The 23,767-nt window shown below is 43.1% G+C and overlaps 3 protein-coding genes and 4 non-coding genes across 7 annotated transcripts in view; 2 read left to right on the top strand and 5 right to left on the bottom strand.

The window, feature by feature from the left end:
• The first annotated feature begins 1,196 nt into the window (after nucleotides 1-1,196).
• BEST4 (bestrophin 4) lies at nucleotides 1,197-16,713 on the top strand. The gene is made up of 10 exons (XM_028733619.2): nucleotides 1,197-1,367; nucleotides 5,592-5,776; nucleotides 7,139-7,233; nucleotides 9,420-9,653; nucleotides 9,856-10,010; nucleotides 10,082-10,159; nucleotides 10,606-10,779; nucleotides 12,114-12,194; nucleotides 13,023-13,177; nucleotides 13,664-16,713. The coding sequence occupies exons 2-10, from the start codon at nucleotides 5,625-5,627 to the stop codon at nucleotides 14,082-14,084; spliced, it is 1,545 nt and encodes a 514-aa protein (XP_028589452.2). The 5' UTR covers nucleotides 1,197-1,367; nucleotides 5,592-5,624; the 3' UTR covers nucleotides 14,085-16,713.
• On the bottom strand, nucleotides 15,218-15,350 carry LOC114599980 (small nucleolar RNA SNORA35). Its single transcript, XR_003707398.1, has one exon. It is a non-coding gene; the product is annotated as a small nucleolar RNA SNORA35 (small nucleolar RNA).
• RPS8 (ribosomal protein S8) lies at nucleotides 16,551-21,497 on the bottom strand. The gene is given in 7 exon segments (XM_028733632.2): nucleotides 16,551-16,712; nucleotides 17,341-17,470; nucleotides 18,095-18,270; nucleotides 19,627-19,726; nucleotides 20,636-20,742; nucleotides 21,229-21,391; nucleotides 21,393-21,497. Coding segments are annotated over 7 exon segments (891 nt in total). The 3' UTR covers nucleotides 16,551-16,602.
• On the bottom strand, nucleotides 16,957-17,023 carry LOC114600026 (small nucleolar RNA SNORD38). The gene has a single exon (XR_003707435.1). It is a non-coding gene; the product is annotated as a small nucleolar RNA SNORD38 (small nucleolar RNA).
• On the bottom strand, nucleotides 17,925-17,996 carry LOC114600025 (small nucleolar RNA SNORD38). Its single transcript, XR_003707434.1, has one exon. It is a non-coding gene; the product is annotated as a small nucleolar RNA SNORD38 (small nucleolar RNA).
• On the bottom strand, nucleotides 19,811-19,911 carry LOC114600027 (small nucleolar RNA SNORD46). Its single transcript, XR_003707437.2, has one exon. It is a non-coding gene; the product is annotated as a small nucleolar RNA SNORD46 (small nucleolar RNA).
• TMEM69 (transmembrane protein 69) overlaps nucleotides 21,496-23,767 on the top strand; it is a 35,697-nt gene continuing 33,425 nt past the window's right edge. Inside the window, exon 1 of the mRNA XM_028733626.2 lies at nucleotides 21,496-21,634. The gene's annotated coding sequence lies outside the window, so the exon portion shown is untranslated. The remainder of the gene's footprint in view (nucleotides 21,635-23,767) is intronic.

Here is a 23,767-nt window from a genome sequence, read left to right as displayed (position 1 = left end):
GCTCACTCCTGTTCTCTGTTTCTGGCACCAGGCTGTCTGATGCAGGTTAATCCACAGCCCTTTTGTAGATGTCCAGTGAGTGAGCTGAGGATGAGGGAAGAACTGTGATCAGATCCGCTGTGTCTTCCCTTTCTGCTATTATTTTATTATGGTTCCTCCCCCCATCTTTTCATCAAAACAAAAATGCCTTTAGTGCTGAAACCATAAGGAACACATTAAGGAATATTAACATTCTTTGGCTGAAACCCTGGTCACTCATTAATGGAGATCCAGAAAAGCTAAGGTCACAGCAATGCACTGGCAATGCACACCTATTTATGTGGCTATGTTCTTTATACACATAGACACATGCTCATCCTGTAAAGTGTGATGAGTGCCTAAGGCTGCACCCGGAGATCAGCTTCTCACAATGACGGTTGCGTTAGTTTGGAATTGTGGAAACCTTACCAGAATGAACACAGCACATGATTGCATGATCTGTACAGACAAGAGCACACATGGCTTGGAGTAGTATTGATGTGATATACATTACAGACATACCTGGTGTCTTGAAGCATCAGTAGTCTTTAAGGTTTTCGTTTGTTTACTTATTTATTTAACATAATTCATATACTGCTTGATTGTCATAAAACATCAAGTGAGTTTACAAAAAAATAATTAAAAATTGAAGTTAAAAGCTGGTCTTTAAAAATGTTCAAAAACTACTTTAAAGCAGCAAAAACTAAACAACAATGAAAACACGTGTAACTTCTACACGTCTGCATAAGCTTGCCTAAAATGTTTTAAGCAGGCATTGGAAAGAGGACAGTGAAAGTCCCTGCCTGGTGTCAATTGTCAGGGAATTCCAAAGTGCCACACTAAAAGATCGGTTTCTTAGAGAATGAGTACTGTATGGCAGATGTAGCAGTGCCAGTTCTGCAGAGCAAAGCACTCAAGTGGGCATATACTGTATAGGGTAAGGCGATCCCACAAGTAAACTAGTCCCAACTTGCTAAGTTCTAATAGTAACACATTGAACTTGGTCCCATTTAGAGGCAGGCCTGCTGTAAAAGTGGGGGAAGGGAGAAGAGAACACTTCCTTAAGCTCTTTAGAAAAAAAGGTGAGGTGTAAATGTAATAAATAAATTAGAATGGAATTTCCATCTATGGCTTAATTTTCACAAAAGTAAATTATAACCATGAACATCACATAGGCATTTACACAGTTCCCTGTTCTTGGGCTACTAACAGCCCCACCATCGATCATTCTGAGCAGTCTAGTTTATTTACCATGAGTAAGATATTTAAAGGAAGTGGGTAACAGCTTTTCTTCTTTCTCTGCATTAGTGAGACAGTTATAACCAGCCTCAACTGAACTCCCAGGACAGGTAAGAAGTTCTAGCTTCTCTTCATCAGGGAGGTATTGTCACTTTGCGGTTGCCACTCCACTCTTCCACTCTGCCCTAAGCAAAGCTCCTGTGCCTTTATTGACCGAATGGCAGTAGAAACCTAACAGTGACAGCAATAGTTTTATCTAAAGCTGCTCACGCCTGCTGAATATCCACTTAGTAAGCCAAAGGCAGAGGAGCTCTCTCTCACATGCAGCAGCTCCAGCGCTGGGCTAGCCATGCAAGCAGCCTTTCATTTCTCCATGTGTCTCAGCAGCTGTCTTGCTCAAGATTGCATGTAATTCTGAGACTCACAGTGCAAGTCTAAGCATGTTTACACCAAAATAAGGCCCTTTGGTTTCAATGGGACTTACTCCATTGTAAGTGTGCCTAGGATTGCGGCCTATGGAAAGTCATCTTATGCTGCCTGCTATGTTTTTGTGGACCTTAAAATCTGAGTTACTCTCTCGTCTCCTCCTATTTACCTTCTTAGGTCACCCCCTGGTTCACCTCCACTGTTGTTTCTCAGGAGGTGAGGAAAGCTTCAGTATCTCTCCAGACAGAGCTCACTGTTCCTTGGCTTCCAGACATGAGTAGTAGTACATAGCTGTCAACTTTTCCTTTTTTAAAAGGGAAATCCCCTTATTCCAAGTAGGATTCCTCGCAAGAAAAGGGAAAAGTTGACAGCTATGGTAGTAGTATTAGAGCTGCCATATGTCTGGAATTTCCTGGAAATATCTGGGATTTGGCTGTCAAAAATAGTGTCTGGGCGCAAAGTTTGAAAATTGGTCAAAATGTCCAATAGCAGCCCGTATCAGAAGTGTTGATTTTTTGTGAATTTCCCCCAAAATAGCTTTAAATGTTTTTGGGAGATTTGGTTCAACAGTTTTGTGTGTCCGGTTTTCACTTTTTGAAATATGGCAACCCTATTAGCTGTAATATTTGGACCGAGAATTCCCAGAAGTGCAAGCTGGATTTAGAAGAGGCAGAGGAACCAGGGACCAAATTGCAAACATGCGCTGGATTATGGAGGAAGCTAGAGAGTTCCAGAAAGACATCTACTTCTGCTTCATTGACTATGCAAAAGCCTTTGACTGTGTCGACCACAGCAAACTATGGCAAGTTCTTAAAGAAATGGGAGTGCCTGATCACCTCATCTGTCCACTGAGAAATCTCTATGTAGGACAAGAAGCTACAGTTAGAACTGGATATGGAACAACTGATTGGTTAAAAATTGGGAAAGGAGTATGGCAAGGCTGTATATTGTCCCCCTGCCTATTTAACTTATATGCAGAATTCATCACGTGAAAGGCTGGGCTGGATGAATTGCTAGCCAGAATTAAGATTGCTAGAAGAAATATCAACAACCTCAGATATGCAGATGACACAACCTTGATGGCAGAAAGTGTGGAGGAATTAAAGAACCTTTTAATGAGGGTGAAAGAGGAGAGCGCAAAATATGGTCTGAAGCTCAACATCAAAAAAACGAAGATCATGGCCACTGGTCCCATCACCTCCTGGCAAATAGAAGGGGAAGAAATGGAGGCAGTGAGAGATTTTACTTTCTTGGGCTCCATGATCACTGCAGATGGTGACAGCAGTCACGAAATTAAAAGAAGCCTGCTCCCTGGGAGAAAGGCGATGGCAAACCTAGACAGCATCTTAAAAAGCAGAGACATCACCTTGCCAACAAAGGTCTGTATAGTTAAAGCCATGGTTTTCCCAGTAGTGTTGTATGGAAGTGAGAGCTGGACCATAAAGGAGGCTGATCGCCGAAGAATTGATGCTTTTGAATTATGGTGCTGGAGGAGACTCTTGAGAGTCCCATGGACTGCAAGGGGATCAAACCTATCCATTCTTAAGGAAATCAGCCCTGAGTGCTCACTGGAAGGACAGATCGTGAAGCTGAGGCTCCAATACTTTGGCCACCTCATGAGAAGAGAAGACTCCCTTGAAAAGACCCTGATGTTGGGAAAGATGGAGGGCACAAAGAGAAGGGGGCGACAGAGGATGAGATGGTTGGACAATGTTCTCGAAGCTACCAACATGAGTCTGACCAAACTGTGGGAGGCAGTGGAAGACAGGAGTGCCTGGCGTGCTCTGGTCCATGGGGTCACGAAGAGTCGGACATGACTAAATGACTAAACAACAACAAATTAGCTGTAATCCCTGGCAACGGTGTAAAAGCTGAGGCTTGCTTTGCTACCACATTTAGCAGTTCCTGCCCCCTTGAGATTGCCATTACCTGTTCACTCACTTTTTATAGAACACCCATATGATGATGATGATCTCAGCTCATTGTGTTCTAGTGTTTTCTGTCTAGTCCTCTACGGTTTCTTCCACACCCAGTTTTCTTGCAATTTTCTTTTGGTAATAAAATTCAAAGGCAGCACCAGCTTGACCTGTGTGGACAGGCAAGGCAGGACTGAGGCTTTTAACTGTTCTTGTGCCTTTAATTAAACCCTTCCTGTTTTATTGCTTTCCAATGAACAGGAGTCGGGGAATTAGTGATAAATTGCATATATATCCACCACTGAAAAGCCTTGTCTCATGCAGGAGGCTCTAATTACTGCTTTCTTCTCCTCATTTCTTTTAATTGTAGTGAAATCTAGCCTCACATGGGAAGCACTCAGTTCGGTAGTGTTTTATTGACACCTTTATTGGCTGTATACTTTTTTATTGGGTACATGTCACCTCCAGGATCTGACACACACACCCCTTGCCTATGCATACCAGTTGCTGGGGAACAACCCTGAGAGAGGACTGTTGCTCTCATGTCTTGCTTCTGGGCCTCCCATGAGCATGTTTGGGAAACGGAATAGTGGACTAGATGGGCCATTTGCCTGATCCTGCAGGACTCTGATTATGTTCCTATCACAGTAAAAATACAGGTCCTTGATCTTGTTTAGTTCTTATGCCTATTATGTCTATTCTATTCTTTTTATATATACTTTTATTGCGCTTTAAACAAATACAGATAAATATAAACAACAAAAAGAAAAATCATTAATAATAATAATAATAATAATAATAATAATAATAATAAGAAAAGCTAAAAAAGACTACAAAAAATATCAAAGTACATGGCATAAAACATAAGCTATTATGGGAAAGAAAAAAGAAAAAAGGAAATTTCCTCTAGGAAGGGGCCACTTACATGTTGCACACATGCCAACACTCTCTGGAAAGATTGCAAAACATGTGCGGTGGGACTCCTTTTCCTGTATAATTCTGCTGCTAGGCCATGGAGAACTGCCATTTATTTGGATCACCAGAAAAGAACTGTTGCCCCTCAAGCTGATGGGTAATTGTGAAAATGGAAAGAACTGTGGCTAGAAAAAGGTCAGATTATTTGGATGTAAGAAATGGGTGCAGTTGGTGGCCCTTGAATAAGTCCCTTGAATAAGGCAAGCACACACTATCAAAACAGCTTGTGCACAGTCAGGGCTTTTTTCAGCCGGAACTTGCTGGAACTCTGTTTCTGCACCTGTCAGGTGGGTGCCAGAAAACAAAGGAGGCAGGCGTGGTGAGTTCCAGCCACCTCTTTTTCTAGAAAAATAGCACTGTGCAAAACCATGGTGAAGTAAATGACCTTTCTGATACGTGATTGATTCTTTGTGCCTGCTACCAACTTTTAAGCAGGGCCAGCTTGGCAAACTACTGTGTGAAATCACCCAAAACCTTAGATGTATTCAAGTGATGTAAAATGCTAACTTCACTTGCCACTGCTGTATAAAAGTGACAGCAGCACTAGGACGCACCTGGATGGCCTGTCCCACAATGCCACACTCTGAGGGAAGACCCCTTCCTCAGACTGAGGTCCAGGCTGCTCACACTGCCACCACTTTGTCAATGATGAATGGGTGAGCGAGAACCCTTCCCTCAGAATAATGCCTGGAGTGCTCTTACAGTTACTTTGTTAGCAGCAGGTGGGTGATCAATTGAGCAGTTGAGCAGGTGAAGGTGGAAGGGAAGAAGAGTGGTGAACAGATCGTACAGTAGCTTCAGTGACCCGCTGGCTGACCAATCATTCGCAGGCAGCTCTATGGGCGGGAGATTTGGCCCACGATTCACCGCCTCTCCCAATTTGTTGCCTGAGCCCTGTGGCTCAATGCAGCTCCTGGTAGGTCCAGCCCTGCACTTAGCTTCCCATAATCAAGGTGGCAGGAGAGAAAAGAGAAGTGATATTTTCCTCCCTGGGTGTTATTTCTCTCTGTGTCTCAGCTGATGCCTGCATGAGGCACAGACAAGGCAGCCATGACAGTCTCCTACACCTTGAAAGTGGCCAATGCTCGCTTTGGGGGCTTCTCCAAGCTACTTTTTCGTTGGAAAGGGAGCATCTACAAGCTGCTCTACAAGGAGTTCATTGTCTTCGTCTTGCTTTATGGAACACTAAGTGTCATCTACCGGTAAGTTGGCAATATCCTGTTTAATGGAATGAAACCTCTCCAGGGGGACATTGTTAAAGACGTCTGAAATGGTTGAAGAACGTAAAATTGCTGTTCTTTTTTTCAGGAGCATTCAATGTTGTGGTACTTTTGCTCTCAACTTTCAGAGCTTCATTACCAATCTGCTTGCCCCCTTCAAACCAACCTCAGAATTAAGACTGTTTAGTGGGGAAGGCGGCTCCCAGGGGTGACTTTCTTGCTGGGCCTTTCTCTCCATTACAATTGCATTCCATGCAGCCCACCAGGTCATTTACATGGGGATGGCTCTCCAGGCTTTCTTCCCATCACAATCATGCTCTTTCCAGACCACCAAATGGGCTGGAAGGAGACCAAATACATGGTGCTCCCCACCCCCTCGCCAGCCCTGGAGCAAAATTTGGCAGTGCGCAAGGGGCACATTTGGCTGTGGGAGGCAGACTGAATACCTGCAGTGGGCTGCACAGATAGCCTGCAAAGGCCTATGGGTTGCCCTCATGTGATTTAAATATTGTGTTTTTAATATTTTGATGGAAGCCACCCAGACTGGGCCAACCCAGTCAGATGAGAGACATATAAATAAAATAATAGTAATCATTCTAGTAAATAAATCAAATTGTTCTAACATTCAGAATAATCTGTTTCCCCTGAACATTATTAGCTGGCCAGGATGGGTGAGTGGGGTATTGTTGGATTCTGATGAGAAGGGTAGAGCTTAGACTACAGAGACTGCCACATTTATGCCTAGAGTCTCATGCCCTGGAACCCATAAATGACTTAAGCCCCAAATATCTGAAAGATCACCACTGTCCCTACAGACTTGATGGAGTGTTTAAATCAGCAGAGTCCTCTTGGTAGAGCTTTGAGGGTTTGAGGGGTACCACCTTCCCAATAAGGCATTATCTGTAGCAGCCCCTAAGTTGTGGAGGTCCCACCACACAGGGGTGTGTCTGGCACGTTCTTTATATAGCTCTTAGCAAATGCTGAAGATACACCTCTGTACCTGGCCTTGATACCAGTGCTGTGTATTTTTGGGACCTACCTTATTCCTGTGACTGCAATTTGTTTTAGCTGTTTTTAATACAGAATTTTAAATAGTTGTAACAAGCCCTGGGACCTGCTGGTGAAATCTGTTGGCGGTGGTATTAGTGTTGCAGTTGTTGTTTTAATATTCCTTGTATCCTTGAAAGAATCCTATTGTTTGCCATAGTGACAGTTATTTTGGTACTTAACCAAGCAGAGGGATTGCTTTGGCAGGGACAGAGAAGAGCCCTGGCTCCTGTTTGATTGAAGAAGAATGTTTATACCATGAGAGAGTTCAAGCCTCTTCTTCCCCATCTCCTGTAGGCACCTTCTGAATGTGGATCAGAAACGTCTCTTTGCAAAGGTGGCTGAATACTGCAACCGCTCAACTGACCTCATCCCTCTGTCCTTTGTCCTAGGTATGATTATGTACCTGCTCTTGATAGGAGGCCTTGTTGCTATGGTTTCTTGATTGCTTGCTTTAATTAAGGCCAGATGCATGCATTTGGTAAAAGCCCCTTTCATCTTCCGATTGCACAGAATCCCAAATTATTTCCCATTGGGAGGTACCACAAATCAGTGGCAGAGCTCATGGTATGCATCCAGGAGTGAATGAGGGGTCAGATGATCTGAAGGACTCTTGCCATAGACCACTCTAAAAGTCTTGCTCTGAATTACTGCGGAGGCTGACCCTGATGTTTGTGTGTGTGTGTGTGTGTGTGTGTGTGTGTGTGTGTGTGTGTGTGAAAGTGAGATTAATGCAGCAAACACAACATCACGAAAAAAGAATTGTGAGTGGTGTCACAAAATGAAAAAAGGGAAGTGAAAAAGTAGGAGATGGATAATTAAAATGGAAAAGAAAGTGACAGCTTGACAGGTGAGAGAGTTTATGTCTAAATGATGTACAGCTAGGGCTGCAAAAAAGCACAATGAACATGCCTGACTCTCCTGAGTAAACAGACCTAGTTTTTGCATTAGAAGAGTCTATATCAGAAATGCAAGCCTAAATTGATCTGCTTAAAAATGATTCCCTTGTGAATTTTCATTGCCTTTGCAAAACTTTACTGTAAAAAGGTCAACTGAAGTAAAACTGCAGTTCTCCCTAGCCTGAATTATTAGGTGTGGACTTGCTATTCCTAGAAGGAAGGCACTGGAAGGAGTAAACAATGATTCTCCACACAGGCCAGGTGTTCTTTTGAGCTTCCAAGAAGCCTATGTCATGCCATAGCAAGCATTGGAAGGGAAGGGTATTGTTTAGTCGTTTAGTCGTGTCCGACTCTTCGTGACCCCATGGACCAGAGCACGCCAGGCACCTCTGTCCTCCACTACTTCCCGCAGTTTGGTCAGACTCATGCTGGTAACCTCGAAAACACTATCCAACCATCTCGTCCTCTGTCGCCCCCTTCTCCTTGTGCCCTCCATCTTTCCCAGCATCAGTGTCTTCTCCAGGGAGTCTTCTCTTCTCATGAGGTGGCCAAAGTACTGGAGCCTCAGCTTCACACAACCCTTCTATTAGGCAGATGGGGCAACTGCCTCAGGCAGAAGATGCTGAGGACTAAGGACCAGAGTTGAGGTGTTGGAAGGCAGAGATCTGTGTGTACCATGGGGCCTGCCCTGCACTTCCTAAGCTAGCCTTCAGGCATGGCTGAGGTTACTGCCACATCAGTACTGTTGTCGACTCTGTTTCCGTACATGCAATATGCAGGTGGGGTGGGAAGAGGAACCCTCTTGTTCTTTGCCTGGATGGGAAACATACCATTTTTCCCCCGCATAGGAAAGCTTCAAGAAGGGAAAATGGGAGGGCAGGGGGGAAGCCCAGTGGTTTTGAATGTGTTGATCTTTTGTTAATATGTGCAAATATAGATAAGAGCAAGGGTTGGTTTGCCTCCATGCCTGCCAGAATCCCTGAATATTGATAAATATAACTCTTTGCACTTTCCTCTTTTGTGTGGCTGCTGTTTGGTTTTTGACTCAGCCACAGACTGAAAAATGCTCTTATTTCTTTCCAAGAGTGTTAACTCTTTTAAAAAGAGTGAAATTTCAGCAGATAAGATTGGTACTCAGTTGAAGATTATGACAAATCCTAAGCAATTTCCTAGAGAAATGGTTCCCACCATTAACATGTGTGGACTCTTTGAAGAATTTTTGTAAACAAACTGCCTCTAAATTGTGATTGCAGACTTCTGCACTAAGTATTAAAGAATTTTATTTGCCTAACAAGAAATAGCAAGCTCTGAGGTACACAGTATACTGAAACTTTTCATTACCAAATTCTAAATGTAAAAAATAATTTGACAACTTCATAAATCTTTAGTTTTGTAGCTTTCATAAATGTTTTTGCTTCTTTTGTAAAGATGACCAACCAACAAAAAGGGGAGTGAAATTTTGTCTTGTGTCATACAGATAACTTCTTTAACAATTCCTTAACAAAATTATTTGACAAGTTAACCAACTCCTAGAGCTCAAATGGGTAGAATTTTTCTGCTCTCAGTGCCAACGTGCTAAAATGGCAGCAGTTCATTATGCCTGATGACCTTACCTCATGCTCTCTCACTGTTTCCAAGTCCTCATCCCTCATCCCTCTTCCACCTCTCTCTCCTGGCAGGTTTCTATGTCACACTGATCGTGAACCGCTGGTGGGCGCAGTATACCAGCATTCCTCTGCCAGACCAGCTCATGTGCGTCATTTCCAGCAATGTGCATGGGAAGGATGACAAGGGCCGCATCTTGCGCCGCACTCTCATCCGTTACGCCAACCTCTCCTCTGTGCTCATCCTGCGCTCGGTCAGCGCTAGAGTCCTTAAGAGATTCCCCACTATGGACCACTTAGTTGAAGCTGGTGAGTTTATCTTGGGGAAATGAACAGGATGGTCTGGGAGTCTACTTTTATTAGTCTTCCTAAGGTGCCACAGGGATCAAGAGATTATTCCACCAGAACATATTAGGACCCAGTGTCACTGACTGGTGGCCCCTGAAGCTCTTCCCAGTATCAAGGAGCAGATGGAGAGGCAGTGCTCCAACTTCCCCTTGCTCTCTTGCAGGTTTCATGACACAAGATGAGCGCAAGAAGTATGAGAGTCACCACTCAGACTTCAACAAGTATTGGATCCCTTGTGTGTGGTTCACTAATCTAGCAGCCCAAGCCAGGCGGGAAGGAAGGATCCGGGATGACGTGGCGCTCAGATTGCTCATAGATGTAAGTATTGCAGTGGAATTGCTTGACCAGCTATGCAAACGTGAAATAACCACCTGTCTTTCTCTGTCCAGGAACTGAACCTCTACCGCTCCAAATGCAGCATGCTTTTCCACTATGACTGGATAAGCATCCCCTTGGTGTACACACAGGTGAGCAAGGAGCACTCCACACCCTCTGGATACTCTTGCACATCTCAATGCTCATCTCTCAGTAGCAGTTTTGTTCCTACAAGTAGACTAAAGGTTACTTTTCCCGTACACTTTCTCAATCTCTCTTGGTGCATCTCCACAGCACAACTCTACTTAGTTTTACTTAACATCTCATTTTTTTATTGCACAAGAAAGGAACAAGTTTCCAGCTCCAAAATATTTGATGTTCGTTGGGAAACAGCTGACTAACAAGCTAGGAAATAGATCAGCTTGTGAAAGTGCCAGTTTAATTGTTTTTGAATTGGTAGGGTGCGCAGGACATGCTAGCGCATAATGTGCAGACCTCCTGTACTGTAGGAGAATGTTTTGGTTTCTGCAATGAAAAACATAGTTCCATGATGCTCTCTTGAAACCCTGGCAAATGTTTAACAGCCGCTTCTCCACAGGTGGTCACCATCGCTGTCTATTCCTTCTTTGCTTTGTGTGTGATTGGGCGTCAGTTCCTACAACCTGTGGACCCAAGTCAAAACAAAACAATGACAAAAAAAGATGAGGACCTAGATCTGTATGTTCCCTTACCCACTCTTCTACAGTTCTTCTTCTATGCTGGTTGGCTGAAGGTGAGGATGTTGGCTCCCATTTTCCATGCAGATGGCTTCATTTGACTTGATCTTCAGTCTTCAGATTACAGTAGTACCTCGGGTTAAGTACGGCACTTAATTCGTTCCGGAGGTCCGTTCTTAACCTGAAACTGTTCTTAACCTGAAGCACCACTTTAGCTAATGGGGCCTCCTGCTGCCGCTGCACCGCCGGAGCACGATTTCTGTTCTCATCCTGAAGCAAAGTTCTTAACCCGAGGTACTATTTCTGGGTTAGCGGAGTCTGTAACCTGAATCGTATGTAACCCGAGGTACCACTGTAAGATATGGGGTGCTGAGACAAGAGTTGGTGTGAGCACCGAGTCCCATGCATTGTTTGAAACAGATGGGAAGATTCAGGAGCTCAGGAGGCTGTCCCCATCTGCAGATTCTGTCCCTTCTGGATTTTACAGTACTGTAAAGAGAAGTGGGCTGTGGGTGTTCTTCCATTCCAGTCTCAATTCCACTCTCCCTGCCGTTGAGTCAGCATCCTGACTGAGCATGTGCAATCCTCGTTGGGCTGGTTTATTGTGGTTCCTCCCCTTATGGTCCCTACCCTGAAGGTCTTTTAAACCTTTGCACACTGTAAGGTTCCCCCAGCCTGCTGTTACCTCTCCTTGTAGCAGGGTGGTAATGATTTGCCTACATAAACAACACTCACAGCCTAAATGCTGGAAATAAAGGGAGCAAAGACTTGCAACAGAAAGTGCAAATCAGATGCTCACCTGAAGAAGTAAACTGTTCTGATTGTGGATGCTCAGTCCCCAGCCTTTCTGTTGAGTGCGGAAGGTCTGCAGAGGACTTCTTGTGCCCACTGGACTAGAATCCTCCATAAGATCAAGGAACCCAGTAAATCGCAATGGGGGAGGTTTTGTGCACATGGGGATGCTAAAGGGTTGCATGTGCAACATGCCACCCACCCCATTCACAGTTTGAACACTGGTGTGTTCAGGCATGAACATGGCTAAAATACAGCAGCTTCAGTGTTCTGGATTGCAAGCACTGTTTTGTGTATGTGTGCACACTGTCATTTTGGATAGGAACCAGCACCCAAAGAACTAGCAAGGAACCAGCACCCAAAGAACACAGCAGCTCAGCTACCTAATACTTTTTAATCACATCAAAGCAGAATGCTTTGCAATGTTTGTCTCAGTTTTCCAGAGAATGCCATTGGCAGTGAAGACAAGCTAGATGAGACTGTGTTTAGAAGGGCTGCCTGCTAAAATTTACAAAAAAGGATAGCTCTAATGCCACTCAAGTTGCCTCCCACATTCAAATATGGAATATTCATATGCTACACCTTTCTTTTCCTATAGGTGGCAGAGCAGATAATTAATCCCTTCGGAGAGGATGACGATGACTTTGAAACTAACAAATTGATAGACAGGAACCTTCAAGTGAGTCTTAAAACAAAGGCCTAGTCACACTTCACACAGGTATATCCAGCATACAACTTGGCCTCCTGGGTGTTTGGGTATTTTTTAATATAATGCTTAATGACTGCCATGCTGGCCTGAAAAATCTGGTAAGCTATTTGTCATCTATACTGTTCTACCTCTGTGTAGATCTTCTTTCCCATTTCTGCTATCCACAGTCTGAACCTTTATCTTTCTCTAAACTTTTTATGCAAAGCAATGGATGCAGAATAGACCATATATCAAAGAATCAATTGTCTTTACCCACATGCTGAATATAGTGCCCTGAATATTCAGTTTGTCTATTAATGCTCCCCTTCCCACACTTTTGACAGGATACTTTCTTTCATAGTACACAAGATCCCCTTGTAGGCTTGGACATAACCCAGTTCACCTTTTATTGGGACAACCAATTGCTTAATTCAAATCTCTAGTAACACACAGAACATGTAGACTTAAGAGTGAGGCAATTTGTCCTTTTTGTAGTATCATAAGGAGCACTCTAAGATCTTGTTAATTGGATCTTCTTTTTCCCTGGTTATTAACTGATTTTTGTTTTACAGATTTGCAAGTCACTTTGAGACTTTTTGTACAAAGCAATGAATAAATGTAATCAATCTTAGTAATATAAAGGGTGCAACTGTCAATCTGAGACAGAAGCATTTTTTTTTTAGCTGCCTCTTATATTGCTGGTGTTCTTTTGATACTTTTTCCTATTGAGAACCTTGTGTTAAAGCACAATTGTAATTAAAGCAATTACAAGTCTTATGCAGGTCTCCTTTGATGAGAAATATTCCTTTGTCTGCTCAGGTGTCTTTGCTTTCAGTGGATGACATGTATCAGAACTTACCACCAACTGTAAAAGACAAATACTGGAATGAATCTACAGCTCAGCCCCCGTACACAATGGCCACAGTGGCAGAGACCTTGAAACCTTCCTTCATGGGTTCTACCTTTGACATGCGGTAAGTTCAGCTATGTTGCCATGGCAAAAGGCTGACAACCTGAGCCTGGCAACTTTGCCAGATACAATCTTTTCCATCAGCTATAAGGGAGGGGACCAATTTCCTGGAATGCATTTTACCATCTCAGCCTTTACTTATAGAGCTTTTACAAGTAGCCCTGAATCCAGTGTTAAGAGGGAATAGTTGCATAATGCATAGTGAATACAGGATGCATACTGTGAGCAACACAGGGCCACATCCAAAAATGGCAAAGTGGCCTAATCCAAATCCTGGTTAGATAACGGGCCCAACCACTTTTTAGAGATACAAGAACCTACAACAATATCAGATCATTTGGTAAGATTGAATGAATGCATCCACCCCACTGTCGCATCATTTTCCTTTGAATTTCATAGTAGGAAATCTGACCATTCTGATGGTATGGACCAATTTCAGCGCTTCAATCAGGTGTGTGTTTACTTCACCCAGTTTCTTCCCCTTCTGCAGGATGAGCGATGACCCAGAACAGAGTCAGCAGGTGGAAGCATCACCCAGCATGAGCCGCATTCAGACTCCCCTGCTCAACCGCTTCCTCACTGCAGCTGCCTCTCCTGCAGTCAGCCTCAAAAATTTTGGCAAGGGCAGTCGGATTCAGCATCCCCAGCTACTGCGCCTAAGGACTGAGGGCACCTTCCCCTCTTCCAGCCCCAGCTTCTATCGCAGGGAAGATCCTGAAGCAGTTGGTCGCATCGATGAAGAAGACATGGAGGATGGAGAGACCAGGCTTAGTGAAACCTCCTCCCCTGGCTCCCACCTCAAAGTCCCCCATAAGAACACAAACGCTGAGAATTTGAGAAAAGAGCTGCCCAGCATTACCGTGGTGGAGCCCCCAGATGAGATCAGTATCAGTGACCAACCATCTAACTAAGGCCCAATCCTTTTAAGGCAGAATTTAGGACTAATGTCCCACTCAAGCCACATGGGTCCAGTACATACAAGAGAAACTTGCCCTATCTGACCATGCATACATTAAGGGATAAAAACACTAATGCCAAAGATTTGCAGCTGCCCATTCTCATATTGAAAGTCACACACTCGAGAAATATCTCCAAGACAACCGCCTATGGGTAGGAACAATCTATGGATTTGAAATATTTGTTTAGCCCAAACACATGCTGCGAAGCAGTGTTTCCACACTGAAATTACCTTGTGGGCCCTGAAATAGGAAGAAAGTAGACATATGCACACACATACAAACATCATCCTTTTATCTAGCAGGGTTGTCCTTGAACCAGGTAAAAAAAAGCTTGAATAAACAGGTACTTGCAGTGATGCAGCTTTTTGGAATCAGCACTCAGTTGAAGATTTTAGTTTATTTTATTTATATTTATCGAACAAATCTAAGAAATGTTAATTTTACATGCTGTATAAATAGCTGAAAGGTTTTTTCAATAGAGAAATGTGTGTGGTTAAGCTGAAATATTGGAGGAAATTCTAGGGAAGCACAATGAAACAAATTCAAAGCTTACTTTCAAAATGTTTATTGTAAGGCTGCAATCCTATACTTATTTACCTGAGTTAATGAACTCAAAATAATTTACTTCTGAGTAAGCATGTACAGGATTACTCTCCCCCTCCTCATATTAGTATAAATATGCATATTTATTAGTAAATAGGTCAATGGGGCTTACTTCTTAGTAAGCATATTTGAAAGTGCAGCCTGAGAAGGGGCTATGAATGAAAGCATTGCAATCTGACCATGAGCATTCCTAGAGCTATACACACAAAATAACTTCCTTAGGATAATCTCCTGAATAAAAGTTAACTCCAACTTTGATTTTAGACTATTACTGTAAAATTTTAGTAGTGGGATGAGCACTGTATCTAGCTGCATATGCTTTCTGTAAAGTTATGTGGAAGTCTGGAGATTTGCTATCTGTCCAAACCCATATAAGCAAACCATTTATTTGTCTGGTATGTTCTAAAGAGATCCATGCTCCCATTCATAGAACTTGTCCTTACCCTCTCAAACTGATGAAAATGTATCTTGTTAGAAGATAGTATTGTTCCCAGCCTTCGAAAGGACCAGACTTTTGGAAAGAGGCCTGGCCCTTCTGCTAGAAGGGAGTTAATCTTGCACTGGAATGAGACCAGAATGTCACGAAGAAGACAATCTAGACACTTAGCAGTGCACCAGTTGTTTTGTCGCTAAATGTAGTAATAATAATGTAAAAAATTCAACTAACAGCTTCCAATTTTGGCAGTTCAACTGCCAACAACAAACGCATTAATAATTTTCTCAGCTTCCATTCATTAATACCCTGTGCACATACCTAATCATTAGAAATATATGCTATGCATTGGAAGAGGATGAAGACTCTGAAAATCTGTTCTCCATGGGGCCACCAAAAGCAGGATATTTTGAAGTGTACACTACAAAGCTCATGTTGCAAGGGAACTGGGAGAACAAATAGAAGACAACACACCTGTGCTGCTGACATTTATAGCGCCATACTGTATAATGAGAGTTCATTATAACTAAGTATAGAGCTCCAACCCTATTCAGGGAAACTTGACAGTTATTAGCTTTAAGAACTGGGCAATTTAGCAAAGAAGTAAATGCAAAGCAAAACTTTGCTGACATTGCTGCTGTTATACTACAGAATACTCAACAAATGAAACAGCCATGGCAGGTTGATGGTCATTAAGTCCTTAGTTACTTATTTACTATTCTAAACAAAGGTGAACCCACACCCCCTTAATGCATGTTGGAGGGAGTAGTATTAGTAGGCATGCCTGATGGCAGATGGAAACCACCAATTCTACACCGTGAAGAATCTCATTCAGCAATCCTGCCTGCCAAAATCACAGCTCCAAGGGTGGCATTTTAGTATAGTGGGAAGGAAAAGCCTGACCCTACCATTAAAACAGCATGTGCTTTTTAACACGGATAACGCTTCCAAGTCAAACAACTTTCACTCATTTTTTTAAAAAAACTTCCATACAAACATACTTAAGTGTGAATGCACTAGCTCCCAAACAGGAGGTTGCAACTGCTCCCTGGGCTTTAAATATCAATGTAGAACAGCAGCTAAGCAAATGTCTGGCTTAGTATTTTGTCCAAACCCAGAATCCTGGTTAAAGTCTCTCCTCCTTAACCACAGGACAAACCTTAGCTACAGATCATGGTTAAGGAGAAACCCTAACTAGGACCCCAGGTTCAGAAGACATATTAAGACAGACCTTGCATTAGCTTTCATCCCATAGCACTTAAAAATCCTGGGGGAAAGCAAAGTAGGTGTGAGCTCCTCGCTAGCAACCAACACGTTCACATGGTCGCAGTAAACCATACTCAAGTCTTTGCCTCACTATCCATAAATAAACACATCAATCATTTATACAAGACTCTGTAGGTATTTATTCAGCACATTAGATACAATGACTGTTCATTTGCCTTTCCTGGCTTTGATCTTCCTCAGGTAGAATTCTAGTTCCTTGCCTTCCAGAAGGTATCCATCTGCTCGACCACACTGCCCAGGCCGGGAGGCAATACAAGCTGCAAAACGAAATCATATTAGAAATGGGGAAGTATCAAGTAAGAAGAACTGGGCTGCTTTTCCCTGTGTAATGTACTTCTTGCCAGTCTTTCATGCCAGGACATCATCGCTAACCTCTTGAGACAAAGCAATTTAATGCTAATGAACCCATCTTTTTTCCAAATTGGGGTGGGTGGATCATACCATCTCTCCTCCCCAAGTTGCAAAGTCTAAGGAACCACCAAAACCATCCTGATGAAGTCACCTTCAGAATTTGAATTGTCACCACTTGCATTCAGCAGCAGAACTGGACAAAGTTTTCGTCACAAGGCCAACTTCAAAACACCAGGGAACACAATGTTGCCTGCCACTTGAATGACTTTACACATGTGGCAATCATGGTTGAGAAAAGCCTGTAATACTTTTCTAGTAGAGTATCTCAGCTTTTGCCAACTACTATTCCAAGAGTTGAATGAGCAAATCAGCAATGCAAAGTCCGATTCGCTGAATTAGTACCACAGGGTTTCCTGAAATCCAGAAGGTAATAAAATGCAACTTTATAATAACTATAAGATCAAACAGCATCCACCCACCACAGCACCTAGGCTACTGGCAAACACAGCACCCTTTTCTGTTTCAGAGTCTCACCAAGTAGCTTCCCTTGCTGGAACTGCTCCTCCAGAAGACTACTGATCTTCGCATTCTTTTTTCTTTCATCATACTTCTTCTGAATTTTCTTTGAACGCTTCTTGTTTAAGATTTCTTCTTCCTCGGGAGTCTGGAACAAGAGCAGAAGCATGTGAATGGAACTGGAGGGTAGGACTCAAACCAATGGCTTCAAGTTCCAAGAAAGGAGATTCTGACTAATCATTCAGAAAAACTTTCTGACAGTAAGTGGTAACTTTCTGTTCAGCAGTGGAGACGTGGTGGACTCTCCTTCCTTGGAGGTTTTTAAACAGAGGTTGGATGGTCATCTGTCATGGATGCTTTAGCTGACATTTTTGCATTGAAGGGTTGGACGAGATGACCCTTGGGGTCCCTTCCAACTCTTAAGATTCTATGATTACAATATTGAGGATCTGAGCCTGGCCAAGTGACAAGTAACAGAAAGAGCCAGTACCAGCACTGTGTACATTTAACTTTCTGCATTTTTAATTCAAAACATCTGTACCCATATCAGCAAAGAGATGCTGGAATTGGTCAAGAACCAACAATGGAGGGTGGTCAGATGTCTTCTTCAGATTAATGTCTGTCATCGCTCTCCATTCAGAAGCAGAACTGGACAAAGGTATCCTCACCAGAAGACAGAAGAACCCTAAACTCTAGGGCAAAGTGGCTGAACACTTAACAATTAAAAAGCACAAGACAACCATCTGCCTCCGCAGGCCCACTTAATACATACCAACTTGGCACCCTTTTTGCGCCCGAGTGGCAAGGCATAGTGGGCTTCATACCACTGTCGGTATGGTGTGCTGTCAATGAGGACAATGCAATTTTTGACCAGGGTCTTTGTGCGCACCAATTCATTGTTAGACGCATTGTACACTACGTCAATGATTCTGGTTTTGCGGGTACAGCCTGTAAAGAGAAGAGACCATGTTACAAATTCCAAGAACAAAATACAAATCCATGGCAAAAGAGCCTCTCATGTACATAAAAACTATAGGCCCCGAAATCCCCTTGGAGGTTGAGATTTGCAGGATCTGTACAGCATCTTCTTTAAAAATACAACTGTGAAGTTTCTATTACAACTACTTTTAAAACACCCACTTAAAGATCATGAGGAAAATTGGAATTTGCATACTACAATTTGGAAAGAATTTCCCCAGACCCTAGTTTAACCAACCCACTCTTTCTGCAAACTTCAACTTTAAAAAAATATACCGTAATCTGTTACAGAGCAGCACCATAGGGAAGGTGCATTTTCTGCACTTACTACTATAAGGCAAAACAATAGCATAGAAGCAGTCCTAGAAATGTGCACTATTTCCCGATTTATCCCTTTCTGTGAAAGGCAAATGCTTTACAAACAAGTCAGTGTCTGTGAATGGGTTGCGTTCTGGGCCTTCACACGTTGGCAGAGTGCACATAAGCCCACCCCGCCCCCTTCCAGGTCGAAAACAACCCACGTGTTCGAGGTTCCACGTCAACTGAACGTGTGCCTGTACCTTCTGTTTTTAAATTTATGATTACCTTTTGCCTTTGGAAGATAGTCTGGAATATTGGTCATAAGCCAATGGTCTACAACCAATTAATGAAAAGGTGTGTTCCAATTGCCCATCTGCACAAAATTTTAATGATCAAGTTCAATATTAAATATGGAATGGTGGAAATACAGAATCTGCAATCAAGTGAATAATCTCCACCAAATTAGAAAAAAATAGTAACAAGATTGTAATCTGACACTTCCATAAAGTAAGAAACTTTGGGCAGACTAACCCAAATAGGCACTCTAAGGCACCAATAAGGAATCACACTCAATGTACACTCAGTATTTGATTTTCGCAGCAGGGGATTTTCTTTGCCTGTTACTGTCTCTGTAGCCACAAAATGTTTAGACCAGGCCTCCTCCCTTCTTGTCCCTTGGCCACATAATTGAAGTTTTTCAATCCATCTTTAACATCTCACAGCATTACTCAATGTTTAACAGCATCTGTGATCAAAATCAATTCACACAATAAAATTCTTGGGAAAATACACCTCAAATGTAGTACACAAACAATTTTGTTTCCCCTTTAAATTTACATAACTGCCCTTGAAGCAACAATGCACTCACTCAGGGTAACTATGACACTACCATCACTGAGAGTTTAGGAATTCACCAAAACTCTCTTAAGGTCAAAGTTATCATCACTGTTCTCTTGTTTTAGCTTCCAGGTCACTAGTATGTACCATCTTAGCTAATGCCACACAGAGGAGCCATTTTGCACTTACATTCAGACCCCCAAGAGAAGTTTCCAACATCGAGACGCAGAGCACGGTATTTTTTATTCCCTCCACGTACCCTTACTGTGTGAATTCTCCTAGGGCCAATCTACAACAAAACAGAACAGACTAGGTCAAACCACACGTGTACACAGCACTAAAATCTTCTTACAAATACTCAAATCACATGGCAACACGGTCAGTGTAACTATGACAACCCCTAGCATTGGTGAGTGCAACAATGACCAAAACGGTCTCGCACCCACCTAAGGTGTAGCTCTCATCACTCCAGTTGCCTCCCATTCCAAATATAATGGTTCAGATCTACTTATTTATGCGACTACTCCAGCACACCAGACTTTGGACTTGTGTTTTACTCCCCATGCTGCACTATAGAGTCTAAGGGGAAATTCAGATGCAATCTGTGAAATGGCATATTTGTGGTATGCTTCAGTTGCTTGAAGTCAAGCATCCCACCAAGAGTGCCCCTGTACTTGAATGCACACAAAGGAGACTGGATCCTGGTCCATACATAGAAGTACAAGAAAGGAATTGCTGCATGCTACTCGCAGTCAGAAAAATAAACTCTGGAGAACAGTTACTACTGGGAAATTCAGGGGCACACTTTTATTATGTTATAATTTATGAGTTCTACTCTGAATATAGTCTAATTTTTGCACATTCATACTACTTCCAGGTCAAGCACACAAAAATAAATTAATATCTTTTATAACACGAACCTCCTTTATAGCATGAACCTTTGATGACTCTAAACTAGGATAATCCCATACGATCAGCATTTTAAAGTGTGCTCTTTCAGGTTACTCAAGAACAAAGAACCCCTGCAACGAATACTGAGGAGTCCTGAGCAGTGCATGGAGGTCTCAAGTACTCCAAGAAACATATATATGCTTTCTATTTTAAACAGGGATTTTGCAGTCATAAGCTGAGCATCAAAAAGACAAAGAGACAGCTAGCTGCACAAGTAATTATTCACTAGAGAGCTACAAGCACATACTTTGGTATTGGCAGGGGGTCGCCCCAACTCATACTTCCTCTTCTTGTGGTAGGGCTTTCGCTTCCCCCCGGTCTTGCGGCGCTTGTGCCAGTTGTCCCTGGAGATACCTGAGCGGACAGAACAAAAGCCAAATGGTGAAGACGAGCGCGCGGCACAGAGCAGGGCCTTTTCACCTCAGCCGACTGCAAGAGTTCCTTATGCCCAGAGTTACTCAGCTCTCCAAGGTAAAAAATGTCTCCGCACGGCATTCTCGGTGGAAGATGCTTCATCACAGCAACACGGGGCAAAGGAACGCGAAGGGGGCCCTTGGCTCAACGCCAGTGGGAGGCCGCTTCCCGCAGACCCTTCCTCCCGGGTAGGCAGCCAACGCGTCAAAATGGCAAAGGCACGCAGGCCCAGGCACAACCTGCGGCCGAGGCGGGGCCCAACCATGAAAGCGGCAAAAAGGAGCCACCGGCTCAAATAGACCCTGCATTGAATCGTGCAAACGCCCCCGTCCCCCATTACTTGAGCTGCATCCCCGCTGGATCGACCACCTGGCCGGATGGGAACGGATGGAAGGACCTCACCCTCCAGCTTCCCAAGCTACTCACCCATCCTTCTCCGGAGGCGCCGACTGCAAAGAGAAGGCCGCAAAGCACCACGGGGCGGTTTGTTGCCCGTCAAATCTCGCGATGGCTTCTGCGTGATCTCAGCGCGTCCTCTGTGCGTCTGAACGTCATCGAAGTGAGACGCGCCTGCGCGGTCGGCGAAGGAATGCGACCGCGGCAAAGACAAGAACAGAAGTGTGTCCGATGGCAGGTGTGCGCGGAAGGGAGCGAGCTATTTGTACCCAGCCATGGATGACCGCTCCACGCCGCATTAGTGCTTCAGTGCTTGGCTACTCTGCGCAGGTCTGTTACTCGGCCCATGCAATCGCGTAGGAAGGTTTCTCTACTTGCAGTAGCTGTAGAAAAGGGAGCTTCTCGCACGTTTCCCGCAGTTCTGCAGCCATGACAGGTAAGCTAAGCCTGCTAATGTTCCCTCTCCTGCATGACCGTTAAAAAGGTACACAGCTCTTGTAAAATAATTGTATCCGGTAGTTTTAAAAAATACGCACGCAACGAAACGGAAAGGCAGATTAACACAAAATTTAGGTGGTACCAACTACGCCTGTCCTTCACATATGACATTGGCGACAATGGCATACAGTGAAGGGTTGTAACTGTCTGAGAAAGATGGAAACCAGAACATTTGGAATAGGCTAGTGCTGTTCTCAAAAAGAATAATACTTGAATTAAAAACTAGGATTTCTTAACAAATCTTACTCCAGTCACATTATCCCCCACGACAGGTGCTAAATTAGATACGAAGGAAACATCAGTTACAACTCTTATGATAAGGGTATCTTCTATAAATTTGGGCTTTGCATAGGTATGTCAAAAACCCACTGCACTCCATATATACATTCACACACACATTGAAGACAATGCTTTATACATCTAACAAATGGGCTCTAGTTTATGAAAGCATGTACCACAATAAATCTGCTTTAGACTTTAAGGTGTCAATGCAGGAAAGCCAGTATTTCAGCATAGAATCAGAGTTGGATCGGACCTTGAAGTTCAACTCTTTGCTGATGCAGAAAATCTACAAAATCCCAAATAGGAGACCAGGATTTGGTTAGGAAAAAACCCGATACCCCATTATAATCCTCCACTGTGCATCAAAACTGACATGAGCCAGATTCTTCACAGATATCACCTGTCTTACCAAGCATAGTCATATCCCCAGCTGAGAGTCTAGTCATGTCATATCAATACAGCTCTAGGAAGGTTCCAGATTTTACTATGCAATGCTTGCAACCTAGTTGAAATTAATTTGAAAGGAGTTGATAAATGTTTAAGTACATGTGAACCTATATAGCCATCCTACAAGTTCAGCTAAGTTTATTTTTTATTACAGTAGTCCAGAGTCACAATAAATGTTATCCTTTGGTGAGTCAGCATTCCTCTGCTGTTACCTGAACATGTGATTGAGAGTACCTGCAGCAGATGATTTCTGCATATTGGTGAGCAGAGGATACAGTCTCCTATGCTAGCTGTGTATATACAGTGGTGCCCCGCAAGACGAATGCCTCGCAAGACGAAAAACCCGCTAGACGAAAGGGTTTTCCGTTTCGGAGGCGCTTTGCAAGACAAATTTCCCTATGGGCTTGCTTTGCAAGACGAAAACGTCTTGCGAGTCTCGCCATTTCCCCCCCCCCCGCTCCCCCCCCTTTTTCAAAGCCGCTAAGCAGTTAATAGCCTTTTAACAGCTTAGCCGCTAAATCGCTAATAGCGCTAATCTGCTTAGCCGCTAATAGGGTTGCTTCGCAGGACGAAAAAACCGCTAGACGAAGAGAATTGCGGAACGGATTCTTTTCGTCTTGCGAGGCACCACTGTATAAGTTGCCCGTAGTATGTTGATTCATGATATATTCCTGCTATTTCTGCAAATTAAATATTTTGGTTGTTCATGTTGAGTCTGATGCAAAGGCCCTCTTAAGATTGCACATTCCTAGTGAGGTTTTGTTGTTGAATAGCAGGTTCCCATGCTGTATAATGCATTGCTTTTAGAAGTGATCTGCCATGTAGCTATGAGAATGTTTTTCAGGAAGCTTCAAGCCCAAGGAACTGCTGAGCATAAGGAACTAAGTTCTTTGGGTGCAATAATTGTGTCTTTGAATTTTATGAATTGAAGCTGTTTCTAGAGCCTGTGGATTATTATATTTATTTCCCACTTTCCCCCAAGGAACTCAATATAGCATATTGGGGGGGGGGGGGTTATTGGGTTGCTTTGTATTTTGTGATTTTATATTGTAACCACCCCAAGACCTGCAGGTATAGGGCGGTATACAAATTAAATAAATTATGTGTGTGTATGCTTGGTTCCCCGCCCCCTGTTTTATCCTCAGAACAACTATGTGAGTTAGTCTAGGTTGAGACTGACAATGAGTATCAAATTAAAGTATTTGAAGTCTCTATATTTTCTTCAGTGTATAAACATTAGCATTTCAACTTAGCCTCTCTCCCTCACTTTACACTCAGATGTTAATTTATGTTCAGTTCTGATAATCTGCATTGTAATGTAAAATTGCTCTGCACAGAGAGA

This window comes from Podarcis muralis, chromosome 5 (assembly GCF_964188315.1).
Source record: "Podarcis muralis chromosome 5, rPodMur119.hap1.1, whole genome shotgun sequence".
NCBI classification, from domain to species: Eukaryota; Metazoa; Chordata; class Lepidosauria; order Squamata; family Lacertidae; genus Podarcis; species Podarcis muralis.
Note: the sequence above shows the minus strand (reverse complement) of the source record. Positions and strands in the feature narration are given on the sequence as shown.